The sequence below is a fragment of the Caretta caretta genome, chromosome 1 (genome assembly GCF_965140235.1).
Source record: "Caretta caretta isolate rCarCar2 chromosome 1, rCarCar1.hap1, whole genome shotgun sequence".
NCBI lineage: Eukaryota > Metazoa > Chordata > Testudines > Cheloniidae > Caretta > Caretta caretta.
In genome coordinates, this window is record NC_134206.1 from 56,390,114 (window position 1) to 56,409,658 (window position 19,545).

A 19,545-nucleotide genomic window follows, 5' to 3' on the forward strand; every position below is an offset into this window, starting at 1 on the left:
ACTACAGTGAGGATGGCCGTATAAGTACATGAGAGTGAGCTCTTAAATTCAGACTAGAAACTAGGTGAAAATTTGGAATAGGATTGCATTTGGAATAATTTACATAGGGTGATAGTGGATTCTCCATTACTTGAAATCAAGTCTTTAAATAGAGACTGAATGTCTTTCTAAAAGTTATGCTGTAGCTCCAACTGAAGTTATAGGCTTTGATGCAGAAATTGTTGTTGGAGGTTCTTTGACCTGTGTTATGCATGTGAAACTAGATGATCTTAATGGTCCTGTTTTGCCTTAAAAAAAAATCTAGGAATGGAGATTGATCCATTCCACCTATTGACACCAGAGGGCATAACTATGCTTTAATTCATTAGTAATCCGGTTAGCCAGGAGCAGCTGGATGGCATTTACCTGTATTTATTTGAGGAGGGGGGGAACAAATAAGTTAACCAGCACAGTCACACTTGTGAGTCCCCCATAGGACTGACAAACAGAGTGCCTCCATGGCCTCAGATTAGCACACAGACCTTGAGTCAATGTCCAGAGCAAGGTTTGGATTTATTTATAAATATAAAAAATCAAGACAACAGGAAAAAAACCATCCTACACTAGAAAGCTTTGCTGGCATGACTATGTTAGTAGGGGTGTGATTTTTTTATAATGACATCGCTATGCCAGCTAAAGCCCTGGTGTAAATGAAGCTATACTGCCAAAAAAGTGCTTTGGCTGGCATAGCTTATTTTTCTCACCAAATTGGAATATACAAGTGTGACTGGATCTACACTGTAGGAGGAGATTACTGCTATAGCTATACTATCACAACTTTTCTAGTGTAGACTAGGCCTAATGTCTGTTTTCAGGGCTTCCCTCCAGCACTTGTTCTGTCTTAGTTGTGACTGGATCCCCAGGGTACACCCTGGAACTGTGGGACCGCTGTTCCCCCTTAACTCTCCAGCCTGGGCTGTCCCTCACAATTCTATGCCAGTGACAAGCAGCAACTCCTCTGGGTGCTTTGATCACTGAGCCATTAGCATGTGGAGCCCCACACCCAAATAAGTCGCATGGATGCTCCCTGAGCCACTCATCAATTATACAGAGAGACACCAGCAAATCACCCAAGCCCCCAACCTTGCACCCCAGAAATATACTGTCGTACACTGCTCAAGACTCCCTTGGACAGTACAAGCTCGTGAATTAGTTCACCACTCCAACAAAGAATACTGGACATGCAACAGCCCTTGTTAACCTGAGATCAGATTCTCTAAGCACTTCAACTGAAAACACGCTGTTTTAGGTCAAATATAAAACAGATTTGTTAACTACAGAAAGATAGATTTTAAGAGGTTTTAAGTGTTAGGCATAAAGGTCAAAATTGGTTACATGAGAAATAAAAATAGAATTGCAGTCTAAATTCTAACTTTAACAGACTAAGCAAGATTTGAATTAAACAGTTTCTCATCCCACTAGATGTTCCAAGCAGTTTATAATTCTTTTTACACAGGCTGAATTTCCTCTCATCCTGGGACCAATCTCCCCAGTTCAAAGTCTTTGTCTTCCAAATAATCTTCCAGGTGTTGAGATGGGGGAGTAGAGAGGCCCTGTGGTGATGTCATCGACCTTTATTTATACTTTCTCTCCAGGTACTAGAAAGATCCTTGCTGTGATATGGAGGTTAGGTAGCCCCCATTGTGTATATGTGCTCTCTGAGGAATCTCTGGGAGAGTGGATTATTCTTAATGGGCCATCAGCGCCTATCTGGCCAGTGTTAGTTGCTCCTTTGGTGCCACAGAAAGGCTAGCTGTGGGTGTCTCCCAACCCCACAACATATTTCAGTAATACACACATAGCAAAACTTCAGATACGATGGTAGCATATGTAATTCAACAAGATAGTAACATTCAATGGATCATGACTTCTCAAATGATATCTCACAAGGTGTACTTTGTACCGAACACATCATAATCATATCACAGTGGTGAATACGGAGGTTCCAGGGTGCTATTTTGAAGTAGTTTGTCTCCCACCTGCCTTATGTTTAGAGTGGATTCATAGATTTTTAAGGCCAGAAGGGACCACTGTGATCATCTAGTCTGACCTCCTTTATAGCACTAGTCACAGAACTTCCCCAAAATGATTCCTAGAGCAGATATTTTTAGAAAAACAGTCAGTCTTGATTTAATAATTGTCCTTCTCCATAACCCTTGGTAAATTGGTGCACTGGTTAATTACTCTCACCGTTAAAAATATATACCTTATTTCCAGTCTGAATTTGTCTAGTTTCAACTTCCAGTTGGTGGATCATGTTATTCAATGAGCTAAGACAGGCTCCAACGCTGTTAATGCAGGGAGACAAAAGCAGCCCTCCTGTTATACTTTTAGCCACTTTGGTGTCATACACAACGGGAAGCAGGATTTATGAGGTGTGAGTTTGTGATATGTATTCGGATGCTCAGCAATCACAATGCTTATTTGAACATATGAGTTGTGCACATTTAAATCCCAGTGAAAGATTAGTACATTGCCCACTGAAAACCAGTAAGCCCTGGGATCCTCACCTGAGCAGAGGAGGCTGGTGAGCAACCAGAAGAGACATAGAACAGCCCCCGGAGTGGTGCAGGCTCTGGTGGGAGGTCCTGGAAACAGGGCAGGAACTGGACTCCCAGCGAGGGAGCCCTAAGAGACATTTACTTAGGAGAGATGTAAAGTTACTTCCAGGGAGGTTGGAAGTAGGTTTTTGTTTGTACTTCTATCCAGGGGTTTTGTTAGAGGATTCCAGAGGAGGGTCCTGAGAGTCCTGGCCCTGAAACAAGGTGGAATCTAGAGATGTTGCAGGGGACAAGGCCTGAGAAAGGCTGGGTAGGAAGGAGCCCAGGGAAACAGCAGCAAGGAGTGGGACTGAGCAGACCTTGACTGCTAGTTATTGGTCCCTGGGCTGGAATCCAGTGGAGTGGGAGGGCATAAATGGGTCTCAAGAACACGCTGTACAGCAAAGCGCGAACTTCAGGGTTTTGCTAAATCGGGCCAAAGATTTGCAAAACTTCACAAAATCATAATACATTCAGAAATCCCCCTTCTGTAAATCATCCTCTTGATTCAATTAGCAAGAAACTGAAGCTAGTCAAAAAAAATCAAAGTATAATTTCTTAATGTATTTTTCTCTTTATTAACCTCCAATATACTCCACAGATTTCAAAAGGCAAAGCTGGGTTAATTTTTTTTCTCTGATGTTGTTAATAAAAATGTTACACTTACACCTTCAAATAGAATGACACATAATCTGACTTTTCCACAGCTCACCTTGTTGGTCACCTTGTTTGTCACGTTTCGTGACAGATTGGACTATTTCCATACCGCCTATTTCCCATCAGTCACAGTCCTGCCTCTCAGGTTTTGCTGTTCCATATATTTAACTGACACACAGACTTGTATAATTTCTTTATTTCGTCACATTCTTTTCTTGTTTGACACGCACCCGTTGTCTGTTCTACTTACTCTTTACTATGCTCCATGCTTTATCTCTCCCACAAGTTAGCTCTGTAGATGCATCAGTAATGCTTTTCGATGACAATGCTGCCATTTAAACATGGGCACGTCTTCCCACAAGCTATTTATTTCTCTTGCTAAAGGATTTATGCTGATCTGGCACTAATGATTCAGGGCCTTTATCACTCCCTGCAGAAGCAGTTCAGAGCTGTCAGCCAGGTGCTGGAAGGCTCACCCTCCTTTGACTCTATCTGCCTCCTCTAGCAATGCTAACTAGCAGTCAGTAACTCCCACATTCTTCATGTCCTTATATATAGGATTGTGACATTCTACAGTGAATTTCTTGCCAATTAATGGTGGGGGGAGGAGGAGGGAAAGGTGCCTTGAGCATTATATGCAGATATGACTTTTAGGTTTCTTGGCCACTCACTCGTTTGGTAGCTTGGCCCTTGGCATCCTTTTGGCGCACGCTCTTTCCAGTGCATGAGGAGAGGGACAAGCCAAAGCAAAATGCTGCCACCTTCCACCTGTGCAACCACAGAGACAGATAGCTGGTTTGTGTGCAATCTCCTGATGGTACAGAGAGCCCCTCCAAGTCAGAGGAGGAGGCAATGGAAAGGGCAAGCAGAGCCTTCATCTGTACCACATGGCGTGGTACCTTCTCCATTGCCTGTGCCCAGGCTCCCTGTCCCACTGCCGTACACTCTCGGCGTGTCCTGCAAGCACTTGGAGCAGCAGTAGCTGGGTAGTGAAGGTGGGAAAAGGAGGGGGAGGCCTCTCTTGTCCACTCCTCTCCCCTTCCCCTCCCTCCAAGCAGCAAAGAGAAGGTCCCAGGGAGGGAGGCACAGGCACCACAAGGCATGTTTGGGTAATGGAGGAGTGAGTGACAGTTGGGCAGCTACATTATTCACAGAAAGGAGGGGAGAAGCCGGAAGTGGAACAAGCCCTGAGCTGCTGGGCTGGTCACAGGCTGGAAGGCTCCACTCCCTGCTTTCCCGTTTCTTTTCCTGTGCCCCGACTGCTCCCTCTGACTTCCCCCTCACTGCTCTCACAGGGGAGGAGAGGAGTGGCAGTGATGACCTGCAGGGGGCAGCAGCCATTGCATTGGCATAGGGTGAGACAGTGGGACTTGAATTAATTGTCTATTGGGGTGGGGGTGTCACAATATGGCTGGCCCTTGTAAATGAAGCAGGTCCAGCCCGCCCTGTGCCAGAACAGGTGCTCCCAGTTTGGCCGAGTGAGAGGGTGGGACAGTGCCTGGGAGAATCTGAGGGGGGAAGAGAGCTGGGGAGAGACCGTCAGGAGGCTGGAGGAGGTCTCTGGGAAAAGTTGCAGAGAGCTCTCTGCAGGCACTCCCTGGACAGAGGGAGGAATTACCAGGAAGCCAGGGTGGGGGTGGCTTGCTAACCCAGAGAGCCATGGCCAGAGAAGGCAGGAGAGAGCTGAAGGCTGACAGCAGCAGAGGGAGATGCCTGTTGGCTCTCAGAAGACCAGAGGGGGCTGAAGGCTGGGAGTGAAGCATGGTGAGGGACTCTGGCGCCATCCTGGAATGCTGGGCCCAGAGGGGAGCAGGGGTGGGGTGCTGCTGGACCCTAGAGCTGTACCGGAGAGCTGGGGTGGGGTGCTGGGGGACTCTGGGGGACTCTACCTTTACTTGATGTATGTCTGGACAATGGTTATGAGACTTGGGCTATGGCTTATGAGCTGGGGCTTGCTTTTGGACTAGAATAACCCCCCATTTGCACACAGAAAGACTCTTTGACCTATTTTGGGGGACACTGAATGAGGGAAAATGAGGCAGGTGTGCCTGTCATACCACAGCCTCCCACAGGAGGGCAATTCTAGGTGGGGCTGCCCGATGGGAGGTGGCCTAGCTTGAATTAATTGCAATGGGGGCAGCCTGGGAAGAGACTATCCCTAAATCCTCCTTCTAGTGCCCAGAGAAACCCAGACACAGCCCTTCTCCTCAAACCCACCAGTCCCTGAGCAACCGGTTGGGACACCACCCCTCCATCTGGTGGTCAAACTCAGACAGTGAAAAACCATTATCATTGCCAATTATGGCCTGACATGCAACGGAACAAGGGTACCCCAGGCTTTGGCAGTTTGTCACGCCTTTGGTGGCTTGTGTCACACATTGGCAGACTTGCAGATTGAGATGTTCAGTGTCCATCCCTCCCCAGTCTGCTCAGACTCCCCCTATGGCAAACTCTGGGTGCAAATAAAGGACCCCCCACCTCTGAACCTTCTCCCATTGCAGAGCAAAATGAATGGTTTGCATGGGCCTTAGAGGCTATGAAAAAATATACATGAGGTGTTATCCTCAACTTCCACAAGGATTTCTCTGCCTTAGCTCTTGTTTCTCCAGAAGTCAGGAGGTGATTGTTATGGCTCCCACCAGGAAGACCATCTGGAATGTTCATGTGTCATAATCTTCTCTCCCAGATCCCTCAATCCCACCCATGCTTAATACTTTGAACACCGCCAGAGACCTTTAATGCACACCCACAATTATGCCACAGGGGTGCAAAACTTCATGGCTTGTTTTAAACTTAAAGCAAGAGGGGCACCCTGGATCCAGTGTGTGCAGTTCAAATGCTCTCCCATTAGTCTCTGCTACTTACCAACAGATCTATTCAAAATGTATATGCTTTGGTAAGCAATCAAACACTTCTTGGCTATATTTTGTGTTATTTCATTAATTTAGAATAAATGGCACTGTTGCCAAATAACCCCTGTTTTGTTTATAAAAGTTCTCAAGTGTAAGGGGTGTATCCCTGAACCTACTGTGATGTTACAGTAACATGTTTTGAGGACTGATTCCCTACCTCCTTAATTACCCTTTCTTATAGCTGTACAAGCAAGCCCAAGAGGACATTTACATTAGAGTGAAGTTGGAATAACTCCGCAACAGTCCATTTCTCCATTCTATCCATGTACATTTGGTTAAATCAATGGATTTGCTCTGGGTTTGAACAGGTGTGAGATTGGAATGTGGAGTGGGGTGGCATAACAGCTGCTACAGAAACTGCACACTGCCAGAGGATTCCTCAGTGCAGGTTTAGATCAGATCTGCACCATCCTAAGGGACCTGTGAATTGAGCCCAGTGTGTGTGCTTTCCTAAGATTCTGGAGCACTGGCTGGATCCCTTCTACAACATAAGCACTGTAAGGTTGGCCTTCTAGTATCTTCATATGCTGAATTTAGGGAGGAGATTGCTCCAAATTCGTTTTCCTATTTAATCCTTTTGGGGGGCCAGGGGGTGGGTGGGGACGACATGCTTTTAACATCTTTATTCCATCTGGTATATATTCAGCTACTTGCCATGAGTTAAGACCCACCTGCACCAGATCATGCTTTTGAAAGAGAGAGAGAACATTTTTCTTACCTGCTAACTGTCATGGCTGTTGATGTGGTTGTACTCAGTATTTATTGCAGGGGTGCTAAATATAGCTGAACTTTCTTTCTTATGACATTTCTTTTACTCACTCTCATTAAAAAAACCCTCAGAAATTGCCAGAATTAGGGGTTAAATTTATGACCACAAGGCTTATGTACCATCTGAGTTCTACTCAAGCCTCGGGAGTGTCCTATGTACCATAGGGATTTCCCTACACTCACTCCTGAACTCCCCCATCACCCCCCGCTCCCCAGTGGTCAAACCACCAAGATGAAGACCATAACAGAAACCAAGAATATACCAACACATCATCTGGTTCAAGTGGTGTATCTACTTCTAAACAGTCCGAAGCACAAATACAGCTACCTACCAAAGAAACAGTGTCTCCACAACCTAAAGGCAGTTCCTGATGTTTGTTGGTTAAACTTTTCCCATTTATTGAAGTTGCAAAATATGATAACTGGTGCACCTCTTGCAAAAAAGCTTACGAAGAAGGAAAGCTTCCTACTGCTACAATTGGTAAAACTGGAGGAACTGGTTCGCCAGACAGATCAGCAAAGCCAATACTGACAAACTACGTGAAAAGGCTGCAAAACACCAAGCGTCTGGAATGCATCGACATGCATAAGCCAGTCACTGTCAAAGCCAATTTTAGAAGTACTTTATGAGGCTGTTAAAGAATGCTGGAGATGCAACAAAGTTTATGCAAACAAACATGGCTGTCACATCTATTCTATTTAAGCAAGAGACACCACACACTACTAACTGGAAGACAACGTTAAATACATTGACACTTGTTAACCCTGAAGTTGGACACTGGTTCCAAACAAGACTAGCAAATGCTCCCTATCTTTCTGCAAGAAACTCATCTGACTGGTTAGAAGCATGCAGTGCAACAGTGAAAGACTCAGCAGTTGAAAAAGTGAAGAACTCTTTCACCTCATTCAAAAAATTTGCATACATAGCTGATGAATTCGCCAATGCAAATGGGCATCAAGTATGAAGTCATTGCGTGCGATATCTTGATGTCAGTGGGAGGCCAGTAGATGCATTTCTAGATGGCCAGGTTATAGAAAACACATCAGCTGCATCTGTGATAACCCACATCTTAGATTTAAATGGTTGTAAATTGGACCCCAAACAGATGGCTGCTTGTGCATTTAATGGAGCTGCAAACTTCTGCAGAAGACATAGTGAAGTACAAGCTTTGTTCAGAGAAAAGTGTAGCCCTAATCTCTCCTATATACACTGCAGAGGCTATTTTAACTTCAGTACCTGAAAAGATGATGGAGCAAATAATTAAGCAATCAGTTTGCAAACACCTAAAAGATAATAAGGTGATAAGTAACAGTATGGATTTGTTAAGAACAAATTGTGTCTGTGAACAACCTAATAGCTTTCTTTGACAGGGTAACAATTCTTGTGGATAAGGGGGAGGTTGTAGATGTGGTATATCTTGACTTTAGTAAGGCTTTTGATACTGTCTTGCATGACCTTCTCATACAAACTAGGGAAATACAACTTAGATGGAGGTACTATAAGGTGGGTTCATAACTGGTTGGAAAACTGTTCCCAGAGTGTAGTTATCAGTGGTTCACAGTCAGGCCGGAAAGGCATATCAAGTAGGGTCCCGCAGGGATTGGTCCTGGGTCCAGTTCTGTTCAAGATCTTCATCAATGGTTTAGATAACGGCATAGAGAGTACACTTATAAAGTTTGTGGACAATACCAAGCTGGGAGGGATTTCAAGTGCTTTGGACTATAGGATTAAAATTCAAAATGATCTGGACAAACTGTAGAAATGGTCTGAAATAAAAGGGATGAAGTTCAATAAGGACAAATGCAAACTACTCCACTTAGGAAGGAACAATCAGTTGCACACATGGGCAATGACTGCCTAGGAAGGAGAACTGCAGAAAGGGATCTGGGGCTCATAGTGGATCACAAGCTAAATATGAGTCAATAGTGTAACACTGTTGCAAAAAAAAGCAAATATAGTAGATGCTTGTTAGTAGCAACATATTGGTGCCCTTTTGCTATGTTGCTCCTAAGCGGTAGTTGCTATTATGGGGAGTGTCGTCTGACCAAAGGTGTGTGGAGAGTTAAGGGTGTTACGGAACAGGTGGGGCATCCACATTGTGGGGAGAGAGTTGGAGGATGGGGGGTGGGGGAACCCCAAGTTTGGGGGCAATGGGGCAGGGGAACCCTGGGTTTGGTAGGGGAGCCCCAGTTCACAAAATGGCTGAGCCAGCCTGGCTGCCTGGGACAGGCTGAGGATGCTCCTGCTGGCAGTTTTGTGCTCCACCCTGGCAAGGGATGGCTGGCTGGAGAGCGCACCGTGTGCAGCCTGCAATGGAGGAGGGGTGGTGACTCCTAGCAAGGACTGTGGATGCGGAAGGGGAGTCCTCCAACCCCTCACTGCAAAACAGCACACCCACACCTCACTGCCGGCAACCGAGATGGAGGGGACAGCTCAGTGTATGGGGTGGGGGGTCCCCCGATACTTCCGTCTGCAAAATAGCAACCCCCTCCCTGCTGTCTGAAAACCAAATGCTTAGGAAGGGAGGAGGAAACCTTCAGCTGTGTCTCTCCTGCTGCCCCAGCCCCAGCTTCCCCCCAGTCCCTCTCTTCCAGATCCTCCCCCCAAACTCCCCCTTACACACGCTCTCCATGTAGGCTCTGTCAGGCAGGGCAAGTGGACATGTCTGTGTGTCCTGGAGATGCTCTGAAGGGCCAGGGTTGGCAGGAGAGTGAAAAGATACAGTTTGGGGGGGCAACACCCCTATATGCTCCCCAATCTCTGCCCCTGGATGTGATGTCACAAACGTTGCCTGTATGCAGTATCTATATTGATGTTACCAGGTGGACAATTCAGTGGGGGAAGCATTCCCAGGGGAAATATTGCTCATAAGCAGCGATTACTCTTACCAGGTGTTGCTGCAAACAAGTGTCTAGTGTATCATTCTGGGATGTATTAGCAGGAGTGTTGTAAGCAAGACACAAGAAGTAATTCTTCCACTCTGCTCTGCGCTGATACAGCCTCATTTGGAGAATTGTGTCCAGTTCTGGGCGCCACATTTCAGGAAAAATTGGAGAAAATCCAGAGGAGAGCAACAAAAATGATTAAAGGTCTAGAAAACATGAGCTATGAAAGAAGATTGAAAGAATTGGGTTTGTTTAGTCTGGAGAAGAGAAGACTGAGAGGGGACATGATAACAGTTTTCAAATATGTAGAAGATTTTCACAAGGAAGAAAGAGAAAAATTGTTCTTGTTTACCTCTGAGGATAGGCCAAGAAGCAATCGGTTTAAATTGCAGCAAAGGCAGTTTAGGTTGGCCATTAAGAAAAACTTCTTAACTGTCAGGGTAGGTAAGCAGCAGAATAAATTGCCTAGGGAGGTTATAGAATCTCTGTCATAGAAGGTTTTTAAGAGCAGGTTAGACAAACACCTGTCAGGGATGGTCTACATCGGGGCGGCCAACCTGAGCCTGAGAAGGAGCCAGAATTTACCAATGTACATTGCCAAAGAGCCACAGTAATATGTCAGCAGCCCCCCCATCAGCTCCCCCCTGCTCCCAGCACCTCCCACCCACCGGCAGCCCAGACGATCAGCACCTCCCCATCCCTCCCTGCACCTCCCGATCAGCTGTTTCGTGGCGTGCATGAGGCTCGGAGGGGGAGGGAGAGGAGCGAGGGCATAGCAGGCTCAGGGGAAGGGGTAGAGTGGGGGCAGAGCCAGGGGTTGAGCAGTGAGCACCCCCTGGCACATTGGAAAGTTGGCGCCTGTTGCTCCAGCCCCAGAGTCGGTGCCTGTACAAGGAGCTGCACAGTAACTTCTAAAGAGCCGCACATTAACAGAGTTGTGCAAAATTACAACAAGAAGCCATGAAGGATGTAGATGTAGTGCTTCACTGAAGGCTTGAGTAGCCAACTTTAATTTGTGTGATGATTTTAAATCTAATAAAATGGTCATGAAGCATTTTTCAGATTTTACTGTGGTTCCATACACTCCACCTTTCCATCACAGTCTCATCCTTTGGCCCTCAGCCCTTCTAAATTCAACCCCCTCCCGCTTCCTGGGGAAAATACCTGTGCAAACAGCCAATCAAGCTTGCCCCCTTCCTAAGCCATAGGCTTACAAGGGCCAGTCCCAATGCCCCCTGAAATCCATACATATTTTAGGCTAAATGATTTTTAAGGGGAGCTACTAGAGGTTTGAAAGCATATTGATGTATCCTTTTCTCCTACTAAACTTCTGGCTTTTCTGCACTGAGTTGTGTAACTCCTTAAGTAGCACAACCATTGTATTATAATGACAGCACTGTCCCTGATAACACTCCACTTGGCTATATGAGAAAAAATGAATAGGATCTCTCTTAAAAGCATTTCATATACTTCAGATTCTTCATAAGGAAAAACATGTCTAATTTTAGTTTAAATGGATGTTAATTTGACATGCTGATTTGAATAATAGAGATAAATTCCCAGAGGTTTTTTGCATTAAAATATATGAAATGACAGGTGCCTTTTGAATATTCTTATTTTCGAAAGGATTTTTTTTCTTTTTGCAGTGTCTAATGATACAGCTCTCAAATGTATAATAGGGAATGCTCCTGGCTGTATTTCAAGGAATCCCTGTTGAGGTTACAGGGACAAACTATCCCGATGTGTCGAAAGCATAGTATATATGGCAGGCGACCAGCTTGGCTTAACAGTGAAATCCTAATGGATCTTAAACATAAAAAAGAAGCTTACAAGAAGTGGAAGGTTGGACATATGATCAGGGATGAGTATAAAAATATTGCTCGGGCATGTAGGAATGAAATCAGGAGGGCCAAATCGCACCTGGAGCTGCAGCTAGCGAGAGTTGTAAAGAGTAACAAGAAGGGTTTCTTCAGGTATGTTGGCAACAAGAAGAAAGCCAAGGAAAGTGTGGGCCCCTTAATGAATGAGGGAGGCAACCTAGTGACAGAGGATGTGGAAAAAGGCTAATGTACTCAATGCTTTTTTTGCCTCTGTCTTCACTAACAAGGTCAGCTCCCAGACTGCTGCGTTGGGCATCACAACATGGGGAATAGATGGCCAGCCCTCTGTGGAGAAAGAGGTGGTTAGGGACTATTTAGAAAAGCTGGACGTGCACAAGTCCACGCGGCCGGACGAGTTGCATCCGAGAGTGCTAAAGGAATTGGCGGCTGTGATTGCAGAGCCATTGGCCATTATCTTTGAAAACTCGTGGCGAACGGGGGAAGTCCCGGATGACTGGAAAAAGGCTAATGTAGTGCCAATCTTTAAAAAAGGGAAGGAGGATGATCCTGGGAACTACAGGCCAGTCAGCCTCACTTCAGTCCCCGGAATAATCGTGGAGCAGGTCCTCAAAGAATCAATCCTGAAGCACTTACATGAGAGGAAAGTGATCAGGAACAGTCAGCGTGGATTCACCAAGGGAAGGTCATGCCTGACTAATCTAATCGCCTTCTATGATGAGATTACTGGTTCTGTGGATGAAGGGAAAGCAGTGGATGTATTGTTTCTTGACTTTAGCGAAGCTTTTGACACGGTCTCCCACAGTATTCTTGTCAGCAAGTTAAAGAAGTATGGGCTGGATGAATGCACTATAAGGTGGGTAGAAAGTTGGCTAGATTGTCGGGCTCAACGGGTAGTGATCAATGGCTTCATGTCTAGTTGGCAGCCGGTGTCAAGTGGAGTGCCCCAGGGGTCGGTCCTGGGGCCGGTTTTGTTCAATATCTTCATAAATGATCTGGAGGATGGTGTGGATTGCACTCTCAGCAAATTTGCGGATGATACTAAACTGGGAGGAGTGGTAGATACGCTGGAGGGCAGGGATAGGATACAGAGGGACCTAGACAAATTGGAGGATTGGGCCAAAAGAAATCTGATGAGGTTCAATAAGGATAAGTGCAGGGTCCTGCACTTAGGACGGAAGAACCCAATGCACAGCTACAGACTAGGGACCGAATGGCTAGGCAGCAGTTTTGCAGAAAAGGACCTAGGGGTGACAGTGGACGAGAAGCTGGATATGAGTCAGCAGTGTGCCCTTGTTGCCGAGAAGGCCAATGGCATTTTGGGATGTATAAGTAGGGGCATAGCGAGCAGATCGAGGGACGTGATCGTCCCCCTCTATTCGACATTGGTGAGGCCTCATCTGGAGCACTGTGTCCAGTTTTGGGCCCCACACTACAAGAAGGATGTGGATAAATTGGAGAGAGTCTAGCAAAGGGCAACAAAAATGATTAGGGGTCTGGAACACATGACTTATGAGGAGAGGCTGAGGGAACTGGGATTGTTTAGTCTGCAGAAGAGAAGAATGAGGGGGGATTTGATAGCTGTTTTCAACTACCTGAGAGGTGGTTCCAGAGAGGATGGTTCTAGACTATTCTCCGTGGTAGAAGAGGACAGGACAAGGAGTAATGGTCTCAAGTTGCAGTGGGGGAGGTTTAGGTTGGATATTAGGAAAAACTTTTTCACTAGGAGGGTGGTGAAACACTGGAATGCGTTACCTAGGGAGGTGGTAGAATCTCCTTCCTTAGAAGTTTTTAAGGTCAGGCTTGACAAAGCCCTGGCTGGGATAATTTAATTGGGGATTGGTCCTGCTTTGAGCAGGGGGTTGGACTAGATGACCTCCTGAGGTCCCTTCCAACCCTGATATTCTATGATTCTATGATTCTATGAATTTGATCTAATGGGGCATTTCCATCTATATTATTTATGAGTATAATAGGAGGTTGCAAACCATGCCTACTTTGGTTGAGCCAGTTAATGAGAAGGTTTTCCTGGGGTAGGTATTCATCAGGAGTTGTGTATTCATGTATTTTTAAGATAAGCCTTTGTGTACAATTTGTTCTGAACACTATAAAACAGGAGAGTCTAGCTCATCCTTCAGCAGATCACAAATGTAAACCTGTATTTGAAGGTGTGCTTGATTTATCCTGTATACATACCTAACAAATGCAGACGTCTCCAAATTCTTTAGCAGGGATTGTAAAGGGCTCTCTCATTATGGTGTAAACCTTTTGAACGCTGTCTAAACCTCAAACATGTTATTAAAGCTACCACACCAGATGCACACTCAACAACCTTGACTCTTAGTGTTTACCAGGTTGACTCTGATTAACGTTTTTCACAGTCTGCCTTTGTCCCTCTCCCCTTTTCGTCCCACCTCTATCTGCAACAAAGAGGGACAAATACAGAAGATTTATTTCTGTATCAACTTTCATGGCTCTGAATTTGGAGAAGAGCATTTTGTTTCCTCTTCAAAAATAGTCTGTCAGATCTGAAAGAGCGAGAGAACAAGCTCTGTACTGTGGTACTCATGTCTTTCCTGAAAACTGGACATCCCCAGAGTTCTGTTCAAAGTTTCTTCTCTTGCCTTTGTTGCAGACAGGGATACAGACATTAACTACACATCACACCCAATGGTTATCTAGGATTTTCTATAAGGAGCTCATGAGGAATGAATTCCCAGGAGAGGATAGTGCTCCCTATCTTGTGTCAGACAATGGCATCTCTGCAGCTAGATATGATCCAGGGCTATGTATGTTACCTTTCTTCTCACTCCCCAACATGCGTGCTCCCTTCCACTACTATCTTATTTCCTCCTTTCTGACTGACCCACTCCCACCAACTGACATCTTTTTCCTACTATTGTTGGGTTCCTTGCTCCCTCCCAATTTTCAACAGATCATCTTCCCATGTAGTGATTCAGGGGTGAGACCCAGACAGATGGAGCTGGAGTCCTGGAAGAAACTAAAGGATGACCAATAATGACCTATCCACATCAGACTCCAGAGAGCAATGAGGAGGAAGATCAAAAGCATAATGTTGGGGAAGAGCAAGAGTTTTCTCATCACTGACTTTAGCACAATGTCTCTTAAATATAAAGAGGGGGCCTAAAACACCACTGCCTTATTCCAGTGATATGCTGGTGTAACTCCACTGACTCGCATTACACTGGTGGATCAGCAGATTTATAATTATGATGATCTTGGACTCCGCTGGTAAATCCTCTTTCTTTGGTATGTTAGCACCCACTGAACATCAACCACCTGTTTTACAGATGAGAGGTTTGGAAACTGGGGTGGTGCATGACAGCTTCATGCCATTTACCAGTGCACAAGATCCCAGAACAATAAATAATGTAATGAAAACCTAAATGCAATCATCTTAAAGCAAATTACACTGTAAAATAGTTCTACTGAAATTCCATTAGGCTTTTATCAGGTTTCTGGGATCAAAGAGGCTATTTCAGAAGGGTAATCAAAGCAAAGAGGGAAACTGACTAATTACACAGCTGCTTCAGCATACGTGACTTTCCAAATATTGGTTTTTGCGTCCAGCAGAATAATTTACATCTTGTTTTCATTCCCTTGGGCTACCCTCTTCCTCTGAGAATATCTGGACCATGACCCCCAGGAGCATTGATAACTACAGCTAGCAGTAATTGTTCTCCTCTCAGAAGGCCAAATGCCCCTTCCCAGATAGATTTTTCATCTTCTTGGAGGGCTTTTTCATCTTCTCGGAGGGCTTCCTCATCCTCCCAGAAAGCTCTTTCCTCTTCTAGGAGGGCTTTTTCATCTGCCCAGAGAGCTTTTTCTTCTGCCCACAGGACCTGGTGCTCGTCCAGGAGAACCTTGTCCTTTTCCCAGAGGACCTGATCCTCCTTCCAGAACGCCTTGTCCTTCTTCCAGAAAGCATTATACCCCTTCCAGAAGTCCCTGTACCCCTCCCAGAAGGCTTTTCCGTCTTCCCGGAAAGCCTTTTCTGCCTCCCGAAAGGCATTTTCCTCCTCCCAGATGGGGTTTTCCTCCTCCCAGAAGGCCTGGATCGCCATCCTGAAGGCCCTGATCTTCACCTGAAAGGCATTCATCTTCTCCCGAAAGCCCTTGATCTTCTCCTGAAAAGCCTTGATTTCCTCCCGAAAAACTTTTTCATCCCATAGCTTCTTAATGAGCTGCTTCTGGCGGGAGGTGTAGGACATCTAGCAGCAATGGCAGTTTTATTCATTCACTTGCCAACCTTGATGAAAGCTCTCACCACTTACGGAGCCTTGTGAGGGCAAGGCATGGTCCAAGCCCAGTCCAGCCTGTCACATCCTATAGCCCATCAAATAGAGAAGTGTCAAGATGTCAGCAACGACTATCGTAATTGGAATTGCTCAAACATATGCAGTACTTGTGTAAATCGGGGGGTTTAAAATATGGCTTCACCATAAATACAGATGTTTACAAAGTCAAAAGCCTTAGCTTTGGATGGCACTTATATAGCATCAATTAGCGCAGTATTTGGGCAGGGATCCTGTATCTCATTGTAGGTGTAACACCTGGACCAAGATTTTCCAAAGTGACTTTCAAAAATGACTTTGGGTGCCTCTATTTTTTGAGTGCCCAACTTGAGTTCTTGGCAGTGACCTGGGTTTTTTGAAAGTGCTGAGCACCCACCCTCTGAAAATTAAGCCCCTTGAAGGTGCCTTGAAATAGGCATCTCAAAATGGAGGCACACAGAATCACGAATCACCTAACCAATGGAGAGATTAAATATTCTGATTTTCTGTTGACTAACTCTGCCTCCTAATTCCTGAATTGAGAGAAGAGCTGATTACTTATTTATACTGTTATATTTATTATGAATGATTGTACAATGCCTCAGGCTCCAGAGCAGGGTGTTTTATAAATAAAATGTCTTTTTATTATTTGATTATGCAATAGTTCCTCTCTCCTTTGCTGGAAATTTAGAGGCTCCAGGAATAGCAGGGGCAGTGCAGGGAATGGTGTCTTCTCTTGCCAATGGTGATTATCAAGTAGATAGGAAGCGTGTGATCCCTTAAACCCCAAGCCTTTCACGTGGATGTGGGAATCTATGGGGATGGTCTTCTAGCATCATCCATTCCACTCCCACCATCCACTCCCCCTGCCACTGCTACCAGTGATCACCGGGGTGAGTGGGGGCAGAGTGAATGAAAGAAGCCACTTCTAGCCTCTCTCACGGCCATTAGGATGAGCTGTGTGCCTAGCAGCCCCACAGCTGGAGAGAACCACTGCTGGGAGCCCTGTGTGGATGAAGAGGAACTATTGGTTCTCCTGGTCTCACCTACTCCTCTGATACTGCTTTGCTACTTCTCTGGCCTCCTCCTGAGAAGGGAGATTAACCATTCACTGGCACAGTGAAAGCTAGGTGGCTGTGAATGTGCTGCCTGGAGTAGGGAAGAGAAAGGGGGATAGAAGTGATGTTCCACTGCATCCTTGCAGGGCTCCTAGCAGCACACCTCAATCCCCGCTCCCTGCGAGGCTCTCAGCAGTCACTGAAACAACAGCGATTTCTTCTCAACAAAGGCGACTGCTGGCAGTGGCTCCTTTGCACCCACCCCTCTTGTGGGACTCCTGGGGAGGCAAGGCCTTTTCATCAAGAAGACCAATAAGTAGCATCTCCTCCTTTCCCACCCTCTGGGATCCCTGTTGGTGGCAGTCAGTGGGATAAGGAAAATTCAATTCCGTTTATCTCCATACTAACAAGAAGCTGCCTAAAAACAAAGGGGAAAGGGTGCCAGACCTGATCCCAACATATGCTCTATACTGGGGAGAGGGAGGGATCCTGGGAGAAGCGGCAGTGGCAGATCAGTCCCAACTCTTTGATAGACTTTTGAGGAGTGATGACATAGCAGAAACAGCGAATTTTGCCATTCCATGCACTGCAGCTGCTTAAGCCTAGTCCTTCCCTGAGGGTCCAGGCAGGAAGGAGACAGAGGCAGAGTTAGCAAACAGAAGACAGGATTGTTTGAGTCTTTTAAATAAAAAACCCACACTTACTCACACCCTACCTTGCCTGTGAGTGAGTCAGCACTTGTTCCATTTGTTCATACTCACACCTTAGCCACGCTTTAACTTTTATCTCTCAGGAGGAACCTTTTCCTCCCACATCTCCCTCTCTTCCAGCAGGAGATTGGAGGAATCCAAAGGACATGAGTCCCCTACCTCAGGATACAAGTAATTCACACAGAGCCTTTAATGGGAATTATTGTATCATGTAGAGGGAGAATCAGATACTGTATTAAAGGAGAAAGATTTAATTCTGAGTTTCTTACACTTATCAGTCTAATCACCAGTGGTGTGATGACAGCCAATAAGGACCTCAAATACAGCCAGTCTTCTTTCAGGTTAAGTATCTCACATTTGATATTTCTATTAACAGGCAGCAGGTTTAAAACAAACAAAAGGAAGTATTTTTTCACACAACGCACAGTCAACCTGTGGAACTCCTTGCCAGAGGATGTTGTGAATGCCAAGACTATAAGAGGATTCAAAATAGAACTAGATAAGTTCATGGAGGATAGGTCCATCAATGGCTATTAGCCAGGATGGGTAGGGATGGTGTGCCTAGCCTCTGTTTGCCAAAAGCTGGGAATGGGCGACGGGATGGATCACTTTATGATCACCTGTTCTGTTCATTCCCTTGGGGCACCTGGCATTGGCGACTGTCGGAAGACAGAATACTGGGCTAGATGGACCTTTGGTCTGAATCTGTATGGACGTTCTTATATTCTTTTCTCTTCTTTAGGCCTCGGTGTCTCACCTCCTGGACTGCATACTTTTCCTTCTCTTTTTCTCTTTCTTGCCCTACCTCCAACCAACAGGAGCAGAGTGAAAATGGTATCTGCCTTGTTAGTTTCACTTTGCTGATCCTGTTAGGCCACTAGAGAAGTGCTATGCGCAGAGCAATATATTCATTATCTTGCTCTACCCAGCATGTTCATTTCCAGTGTTTTCTGGCCTGCCACAAGTCAGGGTAATTGAGGTAATCCGCTTTTGGCAATTGGTTTTGGCACATTTACTCACCTCATTTTGCCTGAGCTATAAAAACAATTGCATAAGACATGCTTCTATAGTCCAGCTAAGTGAGGCACATAACCAATGTCCCATTTTATTTAATACAACCTGATGAACTGATTTTTACCTCATGCATGTATAGTATGTTAAATGCTAGAAAGCGAAGACAAATCAGACATCTTCTGGTTGCTTAGTTCTACTTCTAGGGAAGTAATGAAGAAGAGTTTTACTGATGCTTCAAGAGCAAGGACTAAAACAGACAATGAATATACAGTGGGGATCTCTTCCAAATCAGATCTGGTGCTCAGAAGACCAAACTAGTAAGACAGCAGTCCCACTTGGAACCTCCCTCTCCGTGACATGCATGTAAAATGCAAAGAAAGGGCTTGAAAGCTCTTTTTGAAAGGCTGAGTAAAAAGCAATTCAATTTCTTCTTACATCATGTAGCAGGCATAACTTTTTTCATTTTGTACATCAGAATTATCAATAGAAAATATGAGTAAATTATATCATTTTGTTCCACAAATCTGCAAAGATTATTTCTATTAGGTACAAGGAACAGTTGTTGGGTCATTGCTGATATCTCTAGATGTGTAGTAATGGCTGACATCTTTGATGACAATCTTAATTTAGCCTTTCACTTGCAGAGGCCTTATGGATAGATTGATAAAATAATTTCTTTACCCAAAGAGATTTTTTTTCTTGATGGTGTGAACATCTGTAGACTTCAGGAAGTCAAACCCCAGGGATACCTAGTAATTTTGCTTAATAACAATACATGTACTACCAAAATGATAACATTTGTAACAAATTTAAGAGAGACTTTACAAT

At 45.1% G+C, this 19,545-nt stretch overlaps 1 protein-coding gene across 1 annotated transcript; it reads right to left on the reverse strand.

Moving 5' to 3' along the window:
- Positions 1-15,266: 15,266 nt before the first annotated feature.
- On the reverse strand, positions 15,267-15,872 carry CCDC70 (coiled-coil domain containing 70). Its single transcript, XM_048828470.1, has one exon. It carries the CDS (start codon positions 15,870-15,872, stop codon positions 15,267-15,269), a length of 606 nt encoding a protein of 201 aa, XP_048684427.1.
- Between the last annotated feature and the right edge of the window lie 3,673 nt (positions 15,873-19,545).